This window comes from Zalophus californianus, chromosome 5 (genome assembly GCF_009762305.2).
Source record: "Zalophus californianus isolate mZalCal1 chromosome 5, mZalCal1.pri.v2, whole genome shotgun sequence".
Classification (NCBI taxonomy): Eukaryota; Metazoa; Chordata; class Mammalia; order Carnivora; family Otariidae; genus Zalophus; species Zalophus californianus.
The window spans coordinates 127,412,649-127,435,166 of NC_045599.1; the positions used below are offsets into that span (position 1 = coordinate 127,412,649).

Here is a 22,518-nt window from a genome sequence, read left to right on the forward strand (position 1 = left end):
AGGCTGACACACCATCAGCTCATCTGTCTAGACCCACTGCAAACCATTTCTTCCTTGAGGTCTCATTGCCTCCCTGGGGTCTGCCCAGGAAATGAGGCATTGGTCCCTTCTATTGGGGAATCCCTCCAAGCCATTTGGGGGTGGTTCTGCTCCCTACCTCCCACCCTCCCAGTACCAACTAGGCCCTAAGAGCAGGGTCAGAACCACCACTGCCTGAGCGATTCACCAGTACATGTGCACCCATCATGAATGCCTTGCTCTTAAATCACATTTTCTACCAAATCTTCCCTCTGTGCCTTTGGAGCCTAAGGACTTTTGAAACTCCAAAGCAAGAAGACACATTCTTGTTTCTCTGCTTTCTACTTTCCTGTCCTTCCCCTAAAGCAATGACGAATCCTGGCTCAGCTTGAATATGAAGGAAAGTCCCGGAGGGGCAAGGACGTAAGGAAATACCATAGGACCGCAGGTGGTGGAGGGGATGGAATCAATGGCCAGCACTTTAAATATATTATCTCACCATGCTTTGGGAGAAAAGTTGCCTTGTAAATCTGAAGAACTGTCTAACTACTCGTGTTTTCTCTCTTTGGCTAGAGTATACATGTCTTCTTCATTGATTTTCCTTTACTCTCAGCCTCCAAGAGGACAGGTCACGTCTGTCTTAATCATTGCTGTGTCCCCAGTGCCTCACACATTTCTTGGAGAGTGGGTGCTCCATCAATTTGTATTGATAACTGTGTCTAAGGACACAGACACACAGACACACACACACACACAATAGCTGGTACTTATTTGTTACCTCTCCAGGATTAGTGTGTATATGTTGCGGGGAGGTAGGAACCATATACCTAATTGAATACTTTCATTGCTATTTTCTTAGCATCTAGAATAGAGTCAGAATCACTCTCTCATGAACTCCATAGGCACTTGGGGGATTTTTAGTCCGATCTCTTGTTGAAGTGAAGTAGCTAACGGCACACCGTTAGCTGTCTTGACTCAAGCTATTTTGCCGCCAGAATGTGGATTGTTAAGTCATACGCCTGAAGCAGAGGGGAAATTACAGGTACATCGTAGAAGCAGAGATTGACATAGATAGACTCTTTAGATTCCTTGGTCCTGCAACTCCCCCTGTTACCCATTTTACCTATTATAGTTGCAAGCTAAAGAAAAATAACCCTATTTCTATAAGCTTGGACTTCTTCCAGGACGAGCCTTGTTTAAGTTGTATCATAAGTTATGAAATATAACATCTGTCCATCCAGCAATGCATTCTTCTGAGGTTGGCTGTGGTCTGAGTGTGACAATACGGCCTGGTTCTATGAAGGAGCCAGCTGAATCACTCGTGGGCTCTTCTTTACAGTCTTTGTCAAGGCTCCTCATCTGACATTAGCAGATGTCCTGTGGATGTTCCAGTTTACAGTTTGGCCAATAACCTGGTGGTTAATCCCAGAGGCCCCAGTGAGACTGATGCTGGCAGAGAGAGAAATGCAGTCTGGATGTAGATGTGGGAGGTTGTGTTGACCTTTGTTGCAGCTAAGATGACTTGGCTTTGTCTTGGAGACTATCTTTGAAGATAAAATCCTTCGCTTAAGCAGAGGCAACAGAAAAGAAAGTGTCCAGTGAATCCCTACAGCCCTCTGCTGGCCTTTATCATATCTGAGGGTGTTTCTGTCCAGAGTGTTAATATGGTGTCTATGGAATAATTACCGCAGTGGCCCACTATTCTTTCCGGGCATGTTTTGTTGTAACATTTAGCTATATCCTACAATAGCTTTGGGACAAATGAAACAGTTTTGCCTGTTTTGTTTTCTTCCCCCTCCCTAAGAGACGAGAGCTTTCGAAACTCTCTAAATTACTTGAAGCAGGTGCCAAAATTTTGCTCAACTAATGAGGGAACTGACAGGGAAGACTTAAAAGAACTGTTTCCCCAGGTTCTTGCAGGTGTGTGTGTGTGTGTGTGTGTGTGTGTGTGTGTGTGTGTGTGTGTGACTAGCAAAAGAAAAAGTGTTAGGTTAGATATAAATCTGATTAACTTTCTACAGGGCAGTAAAACTATAACTCCTCTGTAATATTTTCGGGGTAATTCCTTTATTAGGCTGCAGAAACTTAACACAATTCATAGAACCCTAATAATGTCTGCAACTTAACCTCAATTTTACACAACTGCACATCATTGTACTTTGTCAGTTTTGCACTGTTGGTCAAATATCCTCTGACAACAAAGTCCCATTCCCTGAGAATGTCAGATAAGGGTAGAACTGGTTTGATTAGAAACTGCTCCCTTGGGACGCCTGGGTGGCTCAATTGGTTAAGCGTCTGCCTTCAGCTCAGGTCATGATCCCGGAGTCCTGGGATCGAGCCCTGCATCGGGCTCCTTGCTCAGCGGGAAGCCTGCTTCTCCCTCTCCCTCTGCTTGCCACTCTTCCTGCTTGTTCTCTCTCTCTGACAAATAAAATCTTTAAAAAAGAAAAAGAAAAAGAAACTGCTCTCTTACCTGGCTGCGCAGAGTGATGTTTGGACTAGCAGCACTGGTGTCACCGGGGAGCTTGGAAAGAATGCAGAATCTCAGACCGTAACCTGAATCTTTAAAATCAGAACCTGTGCTATAGATTCAATGTTTGTCCCCCAAAATGTATATGTGAAAACCCTAATATCCAATGTGCTGGTATCAGGGGGTGGAGCCTTTAGAAGGTGCTTAGGTCACGAGGCCTCCTGAATGGAATTAGTGTGCCTCACCAGATACCCAGTCCGCTGACGCCACGATCGTGAACTTCCCAGCCAACACAACTGTGAGAAATAAATCTTTGTTGTTTGTACGCCACCCAGTTTATGGCATATTTGTTATATAAACTCAAACAGACCAAGACAATCTGCATTTTAATAAGATGTCCATATGACCCATGCACACATTAAAGTTTAAGAAGTATTGCTTTAGACTGATTTTTTTTTTTAAGACTTTTATTTATTTGACAGAGAGAGAGAGAGCACAAGCAGGGGGAGTGTCAGACAGAGAGAGAGGGAGAAGCAGGCTCTCCCGCAGAGCAGGGAGCCTGACGTGGGTGGGCTCGATCCCAGGACCCTGGGATCATGACCTGAGCGAAAGGCAGACGCTTAACCCACTGAGCCACCCAGGTGCCTCTAGTCTACTATTTTTTAAATCAGGCACTTAACAGTTGTTACTCTTTCCAGGTTTGGGAAACATTTTTCTTCCACAATGTTTCCCTCAATGGTAGGCCTGGGTCAGCCCCCAGAATGATCCCTGGATTCTAATCACTGGGCCTTGTTGTCCAAGTCCTTTCAGCCAGCTCTAGGCAGGTTGTCGCTCACCCTGAGTGCAGTGGTTGTCTTCTCCCACTTCTGGGGGAGGCTTTGGAATCAGGGTTTCTGTAGCAAGTCTATAGGGCCCTCGGTTTGGGCCCTGGTCCTGCCACTCTCTGTGCTGACGCTGTACACAGACGGTCATGTTAGCCCTCATGAGACTCACACGAGGAGGAGTCACTGCCCCCATTTCTCAGAGGAGAAGTGCCCAAGATCACATGACTAGAAAGCACACAGGTGGGGATTGAAATCAGGGAAAATTCCAAATCCTTTTTTTTCCATGCTGTTCCCTGTCACTTAACTACTGTAAGCCCTTGGCTTTCAGATGGAATTCAACCAGATGAGTTCCAAACAGCCTTCTACCTCTAAAATCTTTGCAACCATTGATATATTTGAACTCTTATGAACTTCATTGCTAATCAAGAGGAATCCTATAATAGTTATTAAGTAATCAACATCATCTTGGTACTCTTAACTAGGCTCCAATGACAAATGAACTCTTCACAACTCTTCCATACTCTTTGAGTACCTAACTCACAGTTCTAGCATCATTTTATTTTATTTTTTTTAAGATTTTATTTATTTATTTGAGAGAGAGAGAGCACGCACAAGTAGGGGGAGGGGTAGAGGAAGAAGCAGACTCCCCACTGAGCAGGAAGCCTGATGATGCAGAACTAGATCCCAGGACCCTGAGATCATGACCTGAGCCGAAGGCAGACGCTTAACGACTGAGTCACCTAGGTGCCCCTTATCACCATTTATTACAGGTTTTTTTTAAATAGCTGTTTTCTTACCTGCTTCTCCCACTTTGAACTGCCTTCTGTGGAGGAAGGGAAAGGGTGCTGTGTCTCATTTACATCTACATCCCCAGAAGCTAGGAGAGTCCTTCACATATATTTAGTGCTCAACAATATTTATTGAAGTACGCTAAGCCAGCAGACATGAAAATAGACTAAGAAACCTTCCAATTGTAGGACTTGATCATTCTAGTCAATATTGAATATGAATGCATCATTAGATTTATACCCATATATTTATAAATTTATATATTTATAAATATATATTATAATAAAACCACCATTTTATTGCACAGCGGAGGGTTTATTTCACATATAAATTCTTTTAAATGGGCAGGCTTTACATTTCCTTTGCTCAGCAGAATGGTAACTATGAAGGAAAGAGTCATAAAGGACAGAAGAATTAAATGACAATATGACAACATTGATCTGGTAACAAATGATAAATAGTTTCAAAAAAGGAATGTGTACATTTTTCATTGGATTAATTAAGGTCAGGAGTCCTCAGTTGGGGGCCATTTTGCCCCCTACGGGACAATAGGCAATGTCCAGAGACATTTTTGGTTGTTAGGCTGGTGGAGAGGTTGTTACCAGCATCTAGTGGGGAGAGGCCAGAGGTGCTGCTAAACATCCTACAGTACACAGAGCAGCTCTTCACAACAAAGGATTCTTCAGCCCAAAATGTCTGTAGTGTCGAAATTGGGAAATCCTAATTTAGATAGACCCTCAAATCGTGCTGGGAATTTAGTACATCTTTATTGGTTGATTGCTCGGCTCAGCCCATGACCTCTGACACCCTGGGCATCTCCACAATGTGATACAGAGAGTCGTTGTCTGATAGTGATTCTGAGGCACCACTAGTCCCAGAACTGCCCTCTGAATCACAACAGAATGTGGCTGGCTCAGGGGCCTCTCCTTCCTCTCAAAACCTGGAACCCACCAGCCAGGACAGGTCCCCATATGTGTCATTTATCTGTTTATGGATACGCCCATCACCTATGACTAGACCATATATTCCTCTTGGCAGAAGACGTATGTTTAACTTCATTGTACCCATTTGCCACAGTCTCCCATAATTCTGTCTTATAATGCTTTGGCACTCAGGGCATGACAATGATGCTTTATTTTTGAAATTCATTGGTTAACAGTTAAACAGCTGGTCATCTGTAGATATCCTTTGTAGAAAATTGCAACTAACCAGAATGTAGTGTGACTAGAATCGCCCATTCTTCCACCATTGGAGATAAATTAGTTGTCATGGTGTTTGACATTCAGATTTGTGTTCCCGGGGTCAAGGTTTATGTTGGGTGTTTAGGGTTAGAGTTAGAGAATTCCTTAAGTTCTGTTTTCTTCCTCAATTCCCTGGTTTGTGAGGATATTGTCTTTTATCTGGGAAAGAAAATGGGGACTTCACTCACAAGAAAAACAAAAACAAAACTTTTCTGTTCAGGTAGATATCAGTGTTTGGTAAGGCATGATGGGAGGTTGACATATAAAGGTATCTGACAGGGTGATCAGCCATACATAAGTTTGTGATGTAGGTAGGCAGTGTGTTTGGCATCCATCTCCTTACTCCTCCAGGTGTATTCCCCTTGCCGCCCCCCCCCCCCCCCCGCATTTTCAGAACCACTGATACCTGCCACTATCTGAAGAGCACTTACTACTTTGGCACTGGGTAATACAGTGTCTTGCCTGGGTCAGGCACACTTGTATTTTTTTTTTTTTTTGGTTATCTTTTTTTTTTTTTATGTTATGTTAGTCACCATACATTATATCATTAGTTTTTGATGTAGTGTTCCATGATTCATTGTTTGTGTATAATACCCAGTGCTCCATGCAATACATGCCCTCCTTAATACCCATCACCAGGCTAACCCATCCCCCCACCCTCCTCCCCTCTAAAACCCTCAGTTTGTTTCTCAGAGTCCATAGTCTCTCATGATTCGTCTCCCCCTCAGATTTCCCCCCTTTCATTTTTCCCTTCCTACTGTCTTCTTTTTTTTTTTTAACATATAATGTATTATTTGTTTCAGAAGTACAAGTCTGTGATTCATCAGTCTTACACAATTCACAGCGCTCACCATAGCACATAACCTCCCCAATGTCCATCACCCAGCCACCCCATCCCTCCCACCCCCCACCACTCCAGCTACCCTCAGTTTGTTTCGTGAGATTAAGAGTCTCTTATGGTTTGTCTCCCTCTCTGGTTTCATCTTGTTTCATTTTTTTCCTCCCTTCCCCTATGGTCCTCTGTCTTGTTTCTCAAATTCCTCATATCAGTGAGATCATATGATACTTGTCTTTCTCTGATTAACTTATTTCGCTTAGCATAATACCCTCTAGTCCCATCCACATCGTTGCAAATGGCAAGACTTTGGTTTTTTGATGGCTGCATAATATTCCATTGTGTATATATACCACATCTTCTTTATCCATTCATCTGTCAGTGGACATCTTGGCTCTTTCCACAGTTTGTCTATTGTGGACGTTGCTGCTATAAACATTGGGATGCACGTACCCCTTCGGATCCCTACATTTGTATCTTTGGGGTAAATACCCAATAGTGCATTTGCAGGGTTGTAGGGTAGCTCTATTTTCAACTTTTTGAGGAATCTCCATGCTGTCTTCCAGAGTGGCTGCACCAACTTGCATTCCCACCAACAAGGGGCACTTGTATTTTAAAATCCAAAAAGAATGAATCACTACTGATAGGATTTCAAATATTAGACCATTAGGGCAGGATCGATTTGGGGGAGTCCCTCCTCAATGTCCCTCAGATCACACTGTTTTTAGAAAAGGCAGGTAAAACTAACAACAGAAAGACTTCAGGTCAACGTCCTGTGAGATGACAATAATATTTTTAAAAATTCATTATTTCAACTTTTGTTATTTGTTCTGTGGCTATCAGCTGGGAACAAGTTCCTTTAGTTTCTAATAGAGGAAAGAAGACAGAGTTTAAAGCTGTTTGATCTTTGCAAACTCATGTCATGCTAGGAAGCTAATTAACATATAAATGCCAATACAAATAATTTCACTGCAGTCAGAGGTTGCTTCTCTTTGGGGCTCTTGAAGGTCAAGAATTTTAGTCCTGAAGCAGTTTAGAGAGTGATGTTTATTTTTATTGATTTTTTAAAAGATTTTATTTTATTTTATTTTATTTTAAAGATTTTATTTATTTATTTGAGAGAGAGAGAATGAGAGATAGAGAGCACGAGAGGGAAGAGGGTCAGAGGGAGAAGCAGACTCCCCGCTGAGCAGGGAGCCCGATGTGGGACTCGATCCCGGGACTCCAGGATCATGACCTGAGCTGAAGGCGATTTTATTTTATTTGTTTGACAGAGAGAGAGAGAGAATGAGAGATAGAGAGCACGAGAGGGAAGAGGGTCAGAGGGAGAAGCAGACTCCCCGCTGAGCAGGGAGCCCGATGTGGGACTCGATCCCGGGACTCCAGGATCATGACCTGAGCTGAAGGCGATTTTATTTTATTTGTTTGACAGAGAGAGAGAGAGACAGAGGGAGGGAACACAAGCAGGGGGTGTGGGAGAGGGAGAAGCAGGCTTCCCGCCTAGCAGGGAGCCCGGTGCGGGGCTCGATGCAGTGCTCGATATGGGGCTCGATCCCAGGATCCTGGGATCATGACCTGAGCCCGAGGCAGACACTTAACGACTGAGCCACCCAGGTGCCCCTAGAGAGTGCAGTTTAGAAAGGCCACAGGACTCCTAATGGTGGCAATATTTGTGTCTGGGAGTAGTCCATTTTCCAATCATGACCCTACTCATACGTAGGTTGCTCTTCTATCATTACCCCCACATTATGAACGAGGAAGGCCAAGGGCACAGCAAGTATATGTCAGAACTGAGCTTGTACCCACATTTCGTGGCTGTAGATGTCTTGGCCTCCTGCTGTGTTAACTCTCCATCATAACTAGATGTCTCTGCTGTCCCCAGGGAGCTTTCTCACTGAAGGGGGGCGGCGCCTGGACACCATGAAAAGAGAAGATGGTTTGCTAACTATGCTAATACAGCTCTTTCTTGCTTTCTAGGTTTTGGAGGTGCCTTGGGTTACCTTTTGGGTGCCATCGACTGGGCTCATCTGGAGATAGGAAGAGTGCTGGGCACAGAATTCCAGGTCATGTTCTTCTTCTCCGCCTTGGTGCTCACTCTGTGTTTTATTATTCATCTCTGCAGTATCCCTGAAGCCCCACTTAGAGATGTTACAAAGGACACATCCCCACAGCAAGCCCCCCAGGACTTTCCATTGCCATCAGACAAAATGTACCAGTATGGGTCTATTGAGAAAGCTAAAAACGGTTCTGTAAACCCAGAGCTGGCATTGAAGGGAGAAAAAAACAAAAATCCTGCTGAACAGGTAAGATGCAAATTCTTTTTTCTTTACTCAGGAAAAATATCCTTGTTCTTACCCTTCTTATTTTTTTATTATTCTTTGTTTTGTTGGCTTATTTGATGTGAAAAGTTTGATGTGAAGTCTAATTGAATCCTCCAATCCCCTTTTGCTCTTATCCCTTTGAATTAAAACTTTAAAAATGTGTGCGTTTTCCTCTGGTCTTCCTCTTATTCTTTTCAGAGCATCAGAGTAGGGAAGAGGAAGCCAGTTCCAAAATGTTAGACCATAATAGAAGCCTGGAACCATTTTTAGGCCTCAAGAAATATCTTAACTCTTAGATTGGGATCAGAAATTTGTTCCTCCAAATGACAGCATCCCTGGGTTGGTCACTGGGTTGGGCATGTTGAATTTGTATTTCATGAGTTGATTAAATATTTCTTTTAGGCCATTTTCAATGAACTGGTCAGTGAATTAATTAGTTTAAAAATTTAAAGAAAACTCTACTAAATTACAGAGAAATGGGACTAGGTTAAGGGGAAATTGTCAGAGAGAAGAGGTTAGAACTATGCTGACCAGTACATTGGCTATTCGTCCCATAAGGCTATTTAAGTTTAAATTAATTAAAATGAAATAAATTAAAATGTCAGTTCCTTAGTTGCATTAGCCACATTTCAAATGCTTAATAGCTCCTTGGGCCAAGGCACTACAGTCCAGGACAGTGCAGATATAGAACATGTCCATCACTGTAGAAAGTTCTTTTGGACAACACTGATGCACAGCTGCATCCTCCTTCAAGCTGAGTTTAATGGCAATACCTCATTGATATAAGTACAAAGGATTCCCTCACTGACAAAGGGGTTATGGAAGACCTAGGTTGAAATCTTGATTCCTCTAGCTGACTGACTTGTATTATTCATTCAACAGCTACTAGGCACTTGCTGTAAAGAGCCTAAGGATTAAGAGCATATGGGGCACCTGGGTAGCCCAGTCAGTTAAGCATCCAACTCTTGGGTTTGGGCTCAGGTCATGATCTCAGGTTGGTGAGATTGAGCCCTGCTTTGGTGTCTGGGCTCTGCTCTGAGCGTGGAGCCTGCTTAAGATTCTCTCTCTCCCTCTCCCTCTGCCCCTCCCTGCCCATGTTTACAGACACTCTGTCTCTCTCTAAAAAAAAAAAAAAAAAGAGCATAGGTGTTCAAATCCTGCCTCTACCACCTCTGGAATGCATGACCTTGGGCGTTTGTTTCTGTAAAATAGGAAAGTAATTCTATCTACCTACAAGGATTTTGTGCAGATTCCATGACATAAGCCATGCAAAGTTCCTACCACATAGTAAGGTGTGAGGTACAAGTGCCTATTAGGAGCCTGACAGAAGGCTGAGCACCTCACACATGAACAGGGAACAGATTTAATCTGTGCTCTAACAGAACTTTCATACAAGCTCAGTGAATCTCTATGAGTTCAACTTCTCTTGATGGGTTGGCCTATCTATTTTCCAAGATTATTGGGTTGTTCAGCTAAGATAAAGCATGCAAAGGTGCTTTTTTAAGCTTTATATAAGTATATAAGTGTATTACAGTCATTATTCAGTCAACAAACTACTTCAGGTACCAAGTATGTACAAAGCATTACTAGGTATTTAGGGATCGTGAAATTGACTAATCTCTGCTTCCTATGCTCAAGAATTTACAGCCCTAACAGGGGCCATAATAAGCCATTTATACCAATACTTATATTCCAAGGTAGAATATACATTTTCCAAAATGAGGGTGGTGGTGCAGTTTGAGAACTGGGACTATTTTTTTTTTTTAATGGCAAGAGGAGGCCTGAATTATTTCAGGATTCAAACTGGATCCCATAAAATTCATCTACAATTCCTTCATGCCATCATTGCTTACCTCAATATTTTAGTAGTCTCCTTTTGAGTGTACTCTTGTGAAGTTCTCTTCCCTACTCTTGCTCCTGCGCCTTTTTCATGTATAAATCCACCACCACCCAATCTCTAGTTGACAAAGGTGTACAATACATTCAGTAGAGCAACTCCCAAGGGTTCAGAACTATTGAAAGGACTTCACCAAGGGAATCAATCAGTTACAGAATAAGATGTCAGCTGAATTTTCATTCTGAGTGAAAATACCCAAAGGGCTTTGAATATTTACATTCCCAGCTTTTACAGAACTACTAGGTACAATTTGAAAGTTCATATTTATTTTTGGATGAAAGGAAAACAGATTAACAATGAAAGCAGGATGAAAATTATGTATAAGGCAGAAGCATAAATTAATATTTGGAATGAGGATGAATACTTGCTGGCCACATTCACGTCTCAAAATTTTGCATTTTTGGAAAGAAAAGAAGAAAAGTAAAAATAAATCACTTAGTCTGAGGCATGAAACTCAGGCTGTTGCTGTTGTTGTTTAAAGATTTTATTTATTTTTTTTTAAGTGATCTTTACACCCAACGTGGGGCTTAAACCTACAACCCTGAGAACAAGAGTTGTATGCTTTACCAACTGCGCCAGCCAGGAGCCCCCGTTGTTTTTTGTTCTATACCCTTAGCTTCTTCCTATGGTCAAATAAAAAGTAACAAGCCTTCACTGAGGGTTTTTTTTTTTTTTCAGTCAACATTTATTTTGACAGTTACCATATTTTACATGCAAAAAAGTTATTTTTCCTAATTCCAAAGGAATGTCTATACTTTTTAAATACTGACTAGGCACAGTTGTTCCCGGTTATCTGAAGCTTAACTTTCCACGTTTTGGGTACTTGTGGTCAACTGCCATCTGGAAGCAGATGATCCTTCTGATTTACCATCAGAGGGTCAGTAGTAGCCTAATGCCATGTCATCCACCTCTCATCTCGTCCCATCGGCATTTTATCATCCCATGTCATCACGAGAATAATAAGAGTAGGTACAACATAAGGATATATTTTGGAAGAGAGAGACCACATTCACACAACTTTTATTATAGTATATTGTTATAATTGTTCTAGTTTATGATTGTTGTTAATCTCATACTGTGTCTAATTTATAAATTTAACCTTATCATTAGTAGGTGTGCATAAGAAAAAACATAGTCTGTATAGGTTTTGGTACTATGTGCAGTTTCAGGCATCCACTGGGGGTCTTGGAATGTATCCCTCATGCATAAGGGTGGGGATGAATGTATAAGATCAGTTTAGTCATGGCCAGTAGGTTAAATACTACAAAACTAACAAATTAAAAACTCAGTTTATGTACCAAATCTACAATAAGTAAATATATTTTTCCACAATAAATATTGAAGTAAAAAGCATTATTATATAAAGTTAAGAGCTATAAAACAATATGTTGTTATAGTTAAAATAGAAGCTCCCAGGAGACCACCTTATAAATAAACTAGCCAGGACTCAATATCATTATGTCGAGATTCAGAATAAATAAAGATCTGACAAGAAAGACCTACCACCCCACCATGACTGATGTTTATAGTCTCAGTGTCTTAATATTCCCAAGGTTTCTTTCTTCTCTTATATAACAAGATGCCGAAAGCTGTTTTATTCTTTGTATTTCAAAACAGTTGTGTCAATAGTTCAAAATTTCTCATCTTCTCAAGGTTTCTGATACAAAAAAAAAATAGTGTAGTCTTTGGTTTCAACATAATTTAAGTCTAAATTAAAGAATGTGGGGAGCTGCCTGGGTTGCTTAGTCATTAAGTGTCTGCCTTCAGCTCAGGTCATGATCTCAAGGTCCTGGGATTGAGCCCCACATTGGGATCCCTGCTCCGTGGGGAGCTTCTCCCTCTCCCACTCTGCTTCTCCCTCTCCCACTCTGCCTGCTTGTGTTCCCTCCCTCTGTCTCTCTGTCAAATAAATAAATAAAATCTTTAAAAAAAATAAAGAATGTGGGTATGTGTGTGTATGTGTGTGTGGGTGTCTCCTATATTGTTTTCACCTCTGACTCCACATAGGGCTCATTTATATGTGCTGGCTCATGGCAGGATCCAGAGAAATAAACTGGGAAGCGGTACCTGACCAAGAACAGGGAGCTGATTGGCTCACTGTATCAATTTTCTGTGCTACCTAGCAAATTACCTAGCAAGTTACCTTGAGCAGCTTAAAACCATATTTATTATCTCACAGTCTTATAGGTCAGAATTCTGGGTGGGCTCAACTGGGTTCTCTGCTTAGGGTCTCACAAGGCTGAAATCAAGTTGTTGATGGAGGTTCATTCTCATCTGGAGGCTCAACTGGGGAAGAATCGGCTTCTGAGCTCATTCAGGTAGATTCCAGTTCCTTGTGGTTATAGGACTGAGGTGCTTGTTTTCTTGCTGACTGATGGCCAGGAGTCGCTCATCTCCTAGAGTCCTCTCTAAGGTCCCTTCCATGTGACCCCTTCCACTTTCAAAACCAGTAACCCTGGTGCTTTGAAATTCTCTGACTTCCTCTTCTGCTCCCAGCTGGAGAAAATTCTCTGCTTTTTAAAGGGTTCATGTGATTTGGTTAGAATCACCAGATAATCTCCCTTTTGATTAACTAAAAATCAAGAAATTAGTAACCTTAATTATATCTGCAAAATCCCTCTGCCATGTAACAAACATAATTATGGGGTAACACCAGGGGACAGAGATCATGGGGCCATCTTAGAATTCAGCCTACCACACTTTCAGATTCAAGAAAGCTAAGAATTATAATCATCTAAGGTCTAGCTTAGATCTGTGAGCTCTGTCCTTGTGTAGTTGTTCTGTCACTCAAAGACAGGATGCTACATATCTCTTACATCTTGGCCCAAAGCAAGCCCCATTTCCAGTCCCTTTACCCTTAGGTCTCCAAAGCTTATATTTGGGGCCTGAAACTGCTAAATATCCACACATACTTAACAGAACACCTCCTATAAGACCTCTCCGTGGAAACCTTGGTGCCATGCTGAGAAAGTATGACTCTGTGGGGTAATCGACTGACAGATATGTAACATGGCTGTGTGCTCTGGCTCACACAGCTGGCTGCATGTCTGCACTGAAGGTCACACCTGTTTCATGTTTTATTCCAGACTAGGAAGGCAATGACCATGAAGTCACTGCTGAGGGCGCTGGTGAATATGCCTCCCCACTACCGCTGCCTTTGCATCAGCCACTTCATTGGATGGACCGCCTTCCTATCTAACATGCTCTTCTTTACAGATTTCATGGGCCAGGTAATAAACGTGTCTGTGCACATACTCATTGACTTGCACATCAATCCATCATTCAACACCTGTCGAATTTCTTCTGTGCTCTCCCTTAGGATGGGCACAGTAAGAGTGTAAGAAAGAGTACCTTCAAGAAGCTGTCTTAACAGGCAGGAACTGGAACCAAGTTACTACACCCTAGACATCTCTATGGGACCAGTACTTGATCAAATACAACAGACAGGGAAGAATCAGTGTGAGCTGTAGTAGTCATGGCTGGCTTAATGAAGGAGGTACAGTACGATCCAGGCCTTGAAAGGTGAATGGGAGTTGGACAGAGAGAGAAGAGGGACAAAACATTCTAAGCAGCAATAGGAATGGTATGCGTGGAGATGAGTCAGAAGCCTGTTGGCTCTATCGGAAGAAGGGTGGCAGGGTTGCCTAAGTCAGGCAGGGGCCAGATGTTAGGCAGAAAGAAGGGTGTTAACGATCCAGGGAAATATTGTTTAGACTTGATGGCATTAGGACTTCCGGAAGGTCCTTGATTAGAAGTATAAAAGGATGAAAGGGGTGATATGGTCATGGGAGGATGAGCTCTGTGTCTTAGGAAGGGCCCCCAGGCAGGGACATGTCACTCCCCAAGGTTGGAGAAGCAGAGCACATGAAAGGGAGTCCCACCACACTGCATTTGTATCTCAATGGTCCCAAATCTCTCTTTCAGATTGTGTACCAAGGAGATCCCTACGGTGCACACAACTCCACAGAGTTTCTCATCTATGAAAGAGGGGTCGAGGTTGGATGTTGGGGCCTGTGCATCAATTCCGTGTTTTCCTCACTTTATTCTTGTAAGTCTCTTCCTCCTGAAGGTATCTTCTAGAGGGCTCTGGTCTAGCAGAATCATGGGTTTTATATTTCTATATTTATTTTTTTGCTCTTTAAAATACCAGATCCTTGGGTTCCCTGGGTGGCATAGTCGGTTAAGCATCTGACTCTTGGTTTTGGCTCAGGTCGTGATCTCAGGGTCATGAGATCGAGCCTCATGTCAGGCTCCTCCCTCAGTGTGGAGTCTGCTTCGGATTTTCTCTCCCTCTCCCTCTGCCCCTCCTACTCATGCTTGCTCTTTCTCTTTCAAATAAATAAATCTATAAAATAAAATACCAGATTCTTGATAAATGTATGGAGATCAGGAAAAACTCTTCCCTTAGAAAGGACCACAAGAAGTATCCTTTGCCATACTGAATTCTATGTTATTTTCCTCATTGATTACTTTTTCCTTGTGGTCCATGGGTTCTTGATCAAAGTTCCCTGGAAAATAAAAGGAAATCTTGTAAACAAGATGGTGGAATATTAGATGCACAAGGGCTAGAGTCCCGGCTCTGAGTTTTGATTAGCATCAAGTTTATGTTCTACTGGAATAAGATCATTGGTGGAGTTTCACAGATATGCTTATTAGATCTGTAGATGACAGAACATAGGAGGGATGGTTAATATGCTAGGTGACAGAATTAACATGCAAAGTGACCTTAGTTCAGGTGGGGAGGGAAGTATGTCACAGGAGCACTATTCCAGGATTGAGGATGACAACTTTCTTTCTCAGGTACTAGATTTCCGTGGGGACCGGAGTTGATTAACCCCCACTTAGCTAAGTTTTTGTTGTAAAGACATTGCAAACAAAGAGATTTCTGTGATTGGTTTTATTTATTTATTGTGTTTTTTAAAGATTTTATTTATTTTATTATTTGAGAAAAAGAGAGAGAGCATGAGGGGAGGAGCAGAGGGAGACAGATAAGCAGACTCCAAGCTGAGCTCAGAGCCCGATGCAGGGCTCAATCCCAGGACCCCAAGATGATGACCTGAGCTTAAAATGCATGCTATTTTTAGGCCCTTTTGAGCTAAAAGCCCTGTGTACAATATACTATTATTTGAACAGTTTTCTAAAGTTATATTAATATATAAATTTATGGGATCCCCTTTTTTTAAAGTAAGTTTATTTTTTTAATTCTTTTTTTAAGATTTTATTTCTTTATTTGACAGAGAGAGAGATAGTGAGAGCAGGAACACAAGCAGAGGGGAGTGGGAGAGGGAGAAGCAGGCTTCCCGCCAAGCAGGGAGCCCAATGTGGGGCTCGATCCCAGGACCCTGGGATCATGACCTGAGCCGAAGGCAGACGCCCAATGACTGAGCCACCAGGTGCCCTTATGGGATCCCTTTCACTTGAATTAGAGCTAAAATTTTATTTATAAAATACCAACCAGTCCTTAAGGATCTTCAGGAGCTCTCCATGACCATAAGATAAAGTCGAAGTCCTCAGCCTGACATTCCATGATTTTCAGTTTGGTCCCATTCACACTTTGACCTCTCTCACTCCTGTTCAGATTCACTACCCCTCATGACTCACTACACAGACTTTCTCAGCTCTGGGTATTTCCTACTGCCTTTGGTTTCTCCTTCTCTAGATCCTCTCTCTAATTCCACATCTAGACAACTGCTAATCATGCTTTTAGACTCAGCTCCAATGGGCCTTGTCTGTTAAATCTTCCAAGTTCTTTCCCCCTGCACTCCAACCCACCCTGAGCAGAATCAATCTTTTCCTTCAGTTCAGAGCGCACCCTCTATCTTGGACTCATCACATAACATCAGATGCAGATCTAGAATTTCTATCCAGATGGAGTTTGGCAGGGCAATCTGGCTGCTATGGTGGAGGGTGAGGTATGGTATTTTCAAGTTCCTTTTGCATAGCAAGCCTACTTAGATCCATGAAAATAGCAATATTGAGTACTGAAATGTAGCCAATTTATCATATCTGACACTACTAGTCATAGCTGGTGCTTAAATCCGTCATTTATCTCCAGTCCTAATGAGAGGACCGGTGTGAGGACATAACCATGACTGGGTACTAGACCCAGTGGAGGGTGAGTCAGGTTTACCCTTACACTTAATGATTTCTCTTCATGGATAAAGGATTCTTTGCTTGGCTTTCGGACTTTGTTCTGAAGTTACTTATGTTTCCAAATAGCTCTTTATGCTTCTTTGCCTTCTTCTTGGCTGGCCTACATATTGGATGAGAGCATTTCCCCAGTGAATACTGATGGTGTCTTTTATGTAGTGAGACACCTAGATTACATTTTTTGTATAAATATAATCATTAAGCAAACAGAAACTGACCTAGCTCTATACTGCTTTTTCTCTCAACCATCCCTAGAGGGCTGGTATGAACTTAAAAGAGGAAGCAACGTTGCCCACTTGTCATTTTCAGAGCTTTGACTTCCATGGGATGATCTGAGACAGTATTTAGTCTCATAATTGATTCAAATGTAATACAGATTAGGTTTCTTGTCTCTGTGATGTGAATCCAACAGTTATTTGGACAGATAGGGAGAATTTCATTCTTGAATAGACACATTTCGGTCTTTATCATTCATCCCCTGGGTTCGTGTTCCAGTAGAATGGCCAGGGGAAAGATAGGGAGCCTATGGATGAGAAACAGCTATTTAAAAAAGAAAGACTGAAGTTTTTTTTTTTAAGATTTTGTTTATTTATTTGACAGTGACACAGCGAGAGAGGGAACACAAGCAGGGGGAACGGGAGAGGAAGAAGCAGACTTCCCACTGAGCCGGGAGCCCGATGCGATGCAGGGCTTGATCCCATGACCCTGAGATCATGACCTGAGCTGAAGGCAGTCGCTAAATGACTGAGCCACCCAGGTGCCCCAAATGACTGAAATTTTTAAGGGAATTTTCCTACCATGGTGGAAAACATAGGAAAAGCAGGATTTTCAGTTTTTAAGAATGAACTCTACTACAGTACTTTTATGAGCAAGCCAAATTTTCCTGCTGGGAGGGGAACCAGGTTAAGAGATAACCATCTTCAGCCTCATCTGAGCCTGTATTTGTTGAAATGACAATAGCCACCATTAACGGGATGTCTTCTGTGTGCTTGGCACTGGGCTGAGTGATGTCACAAGCGTCGGATCTCATTTGATCCTGACAACAACCACAAAGAGGGGTTTTATTAGTTCCATTTGTTTGTTTAGATTTTTTTTAGATGAGGAACCTGAGGTTTTGAGAAGTGATGGGAATGGACTGACAGGGAGGGAGCCCGCAATGGGGAGGTGCAGGGTTCAGTGAGGGCCCCTCACCAGCCTGGGAAGTGTTGGCAAGTCAGGGAACCTGTCTTTAGAAAAAGAACATTTTTGGCTTCATTCTCAGGTATGCAGATGACATTCAAATGGAGGTGGAGGGACCAGATGACTTGGATCATTCTTAAAATCTGGTTGTTTCATTTGCCTCCAACCTGACTTTGGGCCATGGGGCCAGGATAGGCCAGGATTGTTGTTTGTGTCCTGTTAGGTCAGACTCTGTGAATCCGAAGGACCCACTCTTCTTCCATGTCTTGCATCCCCACAGTCCCACAGCCAAGGTGGGCTTTTCCAGCACCTCTTTGCATCCTATTGCTATTCAGCTGCCTGCCAGAACGGCGCCTGGTCCTTACTTGTGGGGAAAAAAACCAACCTAGCAAGGCAATTTCCAGCCCTCTGCATGCACAGGATTTAAAACCGATTGCAAAAGCCAGCTATTTTGAAGCACAGATAAGGAGGTTCTTTGGTTCCTGATTCGGTATCAAAGGAAAGCTCCTAAAAAAAAGTGAATCTTCAAAAGAAAAGATTGTCTGAAATTACCAAATGCTGTGAGGCACTTCCAGCTGTAATTTCTTTCTTTCTTCTCCCCACAGACTTTCAGAAACCTTTGGTATCCTACATCGGATTAAAGGGTCTTTATTTCATGGGGTATTTGCTATTTGGCCTGGGGACAGGATTTATTGGGCTTTTCCCGAACGTCTACTCCACCCTGGCTCTGTGTACCTTGTTTGGTGTGATGTCCAGTACTCTATACACTGTGCCCTTTAACCTCATTGCCAAGTACCACCGCGAGGAGCAGGAGGAGAAGGTGCGTCATTGAACCTCACCGGAAGGCTGGGGGGATGTGGTAGGAAAGTACAGGGCAAAGCTGGAGAATCAGGGTCTTGAAACAGCAACTCTAAAATGCCCAGCCAAATGTAATGATGGTCTGGCCAAAGCATGACCGCCTTCCCAGCCCACACCCTCCTCCTTACTCGGAAGCCCTGGGCACCTGGAGAGCAGTAGAGCAGGTCCAGTTACCCTCCGGTATCTGATTAGGAACAGAAGGCTTGGTAATGTTGAGAAACAAGCCCACCATGGTTGTCACACAGAGACAAAGAAAGGGGAACCTGGGGACTCTGACGCCTGCCCCCATGTCCCGTGCACCTGCAGCATTTCACCTGCATCAGCACCTGCACCCACCCCAATGGCTGCAAGGTGGAATTTCTGGGAATTGTTGGTTAAAGGTAGGAGATTTCCCTTAGAGACCAGATTTTAGCAAGTCAGACCCTGTGTGCAAGGAGGAAAGCTGAGGTTGTAGGTGGTCACCCACCAGCTGCCTCCAGGGAGGCCTGCCCCATCTCTGCCTTGAAGCTCAGGCTGGAGGGCAAGGCACCATGCTGCCCCCCAACAACAGTGGGTTGGGTGTTTCTGCTCTAAGAAGACCACCTCTTCTTTTCAAAAGATGTCACTTTTTCCTCCATGAAAATAGGCATCACCTTTCCTTAGCTGGAGTAGTGATACAAGAGCTAAAGAGGTAACTTCCAGCTCACTCTATCACAGTGTGACGCTGCGGAAACAAATTTTTGTGGTTGCAATGCTCACCGCTTTCTCTATCCCTTGACCTGGCAAAGGCCACAGGGCGAAGTGGCACCAGGAGTTAGAACCTTCCAAACGAGAGTTTGTGGCTGTCCTCACCCGCCCTGGCAATCAGTGTCACTGATGTTCTAATGCACGCAAGGGTTTTGCTGCTAGAGACAATTATCGTGAAGAACCGTCCCTCCTAGGAGAAAGTTAGGTGGTACCAGGGCAAAACACACAAGCTTTGGACTCAGAGAAACCTGGATTCAAATCCTGCCACCCCTACTTTGCAGGTGTGCGACACAGGAGGTGTTATTCGTTTATTTATTAAATATCATTTAATAAATATATATCATTATTTTTTAAATAAGTGATATTAAATATCACTTAAAATGAGTTCCTTTTTCGGTAAGGCAGTATGTTCACATGGTTCCACAATGCCAACCATATCCATGCGCACTCCCGAAGTGGCTCCCGCTGACACCTCTCCTCTCTCCCTCCGGGGCCCGTGTGAGCCCCTTGCTAGGTGCTTCTTTATCTTGTTTATCCTTCCAGTATTTTAAAATGAACATCAAGCAAGTATGGATCTGTTTTCCTATCTTTCCTCTCATATTCAAAGTATAATGTGCTTTATTCTGCACAATGCTTTTTTTTTTTTTTTTTTTTTACCTAATGATATAGGAATTATCATTCAAACTCTCAGGGCCTGAGCTTCCTAATCAAGCAAATAGGAAAAATAAGCCCACCTTAAGGAGTGGTTGGGAAATGAAGTTAAACAAGGTAGTGCAAGTGGGGTGCCTGGCATCATGCCTACCCAGCACCTGGGAAAGACTCAAAAAATGGTAGTTAGTATTATTGTTGTTCTATGTGGATGATAATGTGTGCATCCTGGGAGGAGGGGAGGATGCGCTGAAGCACTGAAGTGACACAAGCCAAAGAATCTTGTGTAAGGCCCAGCACATAAAAGACACCCAATGAATGGCAACATTATCAGCCAATTCAGACCAACTGCATTCTGAAAGGTTGAAATGTGTGTGTTTTTTTTTTTTTAATGTTGCTTCTCCTATGTAGATCTGTGCTTCAATACCCTTCTTATACATATTTGAACTTCTAACACGATGGAAGGAAAGGAATGGCATATTTATTGAGTTTCCATTACATTGTATTTATTGACTTCTTTTTTTTTTTAAAGATTTTATTTATTTATTTGACAGAGAGAGAGAGAGACACAGCGAGAGCAGGAACACAAACAGGGAGAGTGGGAGAGGGAGAAGCAGGCTTCCCCCCAAGCAGGGAACCCGATGCGGCACTTGATCCCAGGACCCCAGGATCATGACCGGAGCCGAAGGCAGACACTTAACAACTGATCCACCCAGGTGCCCCTACTTATTGAGTTCTTAGGAAGAGATAATTTTGCATATCTTAACCATTTAACCTTCCTAGGCATTAACAGGGGAGTTTAAGACTTGGTCTTGAACAGGTTGCGTAGATGCAACCAAGACCATGGGACCCACAAGCTGAAAGGATTTCCTCTCTGGCTCTTCACAGAAAAAGTGTGCCAACTTCTGCCCTAAAGCACAGTTCCTGTAGATAAAGTGTGTTCCTGTGTTTCCCTTGCAGAGACAGCAGGCCCCGGGAGGGAGCCCGGACGGCGGTGGGAGAGGGCAGGGCCTGGCCTGCGCCGTCCTCACCTGCATGGTGCAGCTGGCTCAGATCCTGGTTGGAGGTGGCCTGGGCTTTCTGGTCAGCAAGGCTGGGAGCGTCATCGTGGTGATCACGGCCTCTGCGTTGGCGCTGATCGGCTCCTGTTTTGTGGCTCTCTTTGTTAGATACGTGGATTAGGTCAATAAACATTGTCCCTTCCCTCAGACACAGGGAAGTCCATGGCAGGAAATCAGTCTCTTTTCTGGCTCCGCAGTTTTAGGATCTGCCCATTGGATGCCCTGTGATAAGACCTCAGCCTCAGCGGTCTGCCCACACCTCACTTTCTGCCAGCTCTCTGCACAGCAGTTTCCAGGTTTCGGGCATCATTTATCTTAGAAAAGATTGGGCTCTGCCTCCATTCACTGGGGCAAAGGTTGAGTGTGGGAGAGAGCGCCTCCATCTCAGGCTATTTCTGGCCTTGACAAAACTCGAGAAGCAGACTGGTTCTACACCTGACAAATTGGGTTTATTCTATCGTGTGTGTTTTTTTTTTAATCGGAGGTCCGTATTTTGTCAGAGGGTCATATTTTTCATTAATTCACCAATACTCAAAATATTGCTGATTTATTTTATGATAATTAATTTACTCAAATTTAATTTATATTTAATTTGCTCATGTAGACAGATAGTCCCTGACTTACAATGGTTTGACTTAACAAATTTTTTTTTTTTTTTACTTTATGATAGTTGGGAAGCAATGCGCATTCAGTAGAAACCCATATTTCAAATTTTGAATTTTGATCTCTTCTGGGTGATATGCGGTATGATCCTCTCTCATGATGCCAGGTAGTGACAACCCAGCTCCCAGTCAGCCTCACGATCACAAAGGAGAACAACTTGGTACATTGACGACCATTCTGTCCCCATATAGCTCTGCTGTTTTTTTCCTCTTTCAGTACAGTATTCAATAAATTACATGAGACAGTCAACACTCAAAACCACTCCATCTTCCCCAGTCTGCCTTCCTCCCTCTCCATCACATTATCTATCCTAGACCTGCAAGGTCATGACTGAGTTAGAGGAACAAGCAGGGACAATCAATACCGGCTCCCTTTCCCGTAAGTGTGGGATGATGATGAGCAAATGCTCAGAGGACCCCAGGTGACTCAGTACCCTACATTTATAAAAGAAACAGCACCGAGCTACCTCCCTTGCTTTACCCACCTGTCCTTGGCCTCTGTAAGGTTTAAAAACGGAATTATTTGCAGAGTTCAATGTTTATTTCCTGATCATTTCTCCAAAGAGTGTTCTGGTGGTTGAAGATTTTGAAATCAATGAATGGGTGAGCTAGGAGGGTGACCTGCAGCTGAGGACCATCTTACCTGGACTCCAAGAAGTTAAAAGTCGTCATCTTTGGCCAACCACAGGGCGTGGTCTTTATTATGAGTGAAGCTCTTTTCAGCTGGAGTACTGGATGGGTCACTGGCATGAAGAAAGGCCCTAGAGCATGCGCCCCCTAACCCCCCTATACATATGCACTCACACACACTCAAATATTCAAATAAACACTCAGCTCTT

The 22,518-nt window shown here is 43.0% G+C and overlaps 1 protein-coding gene across 1 annotated transcript in view; it reads left to right on the forward strand.

The window, feature by feature from the left end:
- SLC45A2 (solute carrier family 45 member 2) overlaps positions 1 to 21,182 on the forward strand; it is a 32,866-nt gene extending 11,684 nt beyond the window's left edge. Inside the window, exons 3-7 of the mRNA XM_027606597.1 lie at positions 8,155 to 8,480; positions 13,482 to 13,625; positions 14,320 to 14,443; positions 18,330 to 18,544; positions 20,917 to 21,182. Of these exons, the coding sequence (XP_027462398.1) occupies positions 8,155 to 8,480; positions 13,482 to 13,625; positions 14,320 to 14,443; positions 18,330 to 18,544; positions 20,917 to 21,138 (1,031 nt within the window). The 3' untranslated portion in view covers positions 21,139 to 21,182. The remainder of the gene's footprint in view (positions 1 to 8,154; positions 8,481 to 13,481; positions 13,626 to 14,319; positions 14,444 to 18,329; positions 18,545 to 20,916) is intronic.
- The last annotated feature ends 1,336 nt before the right edge of the window (positions 21,183 to 22,518 follow it).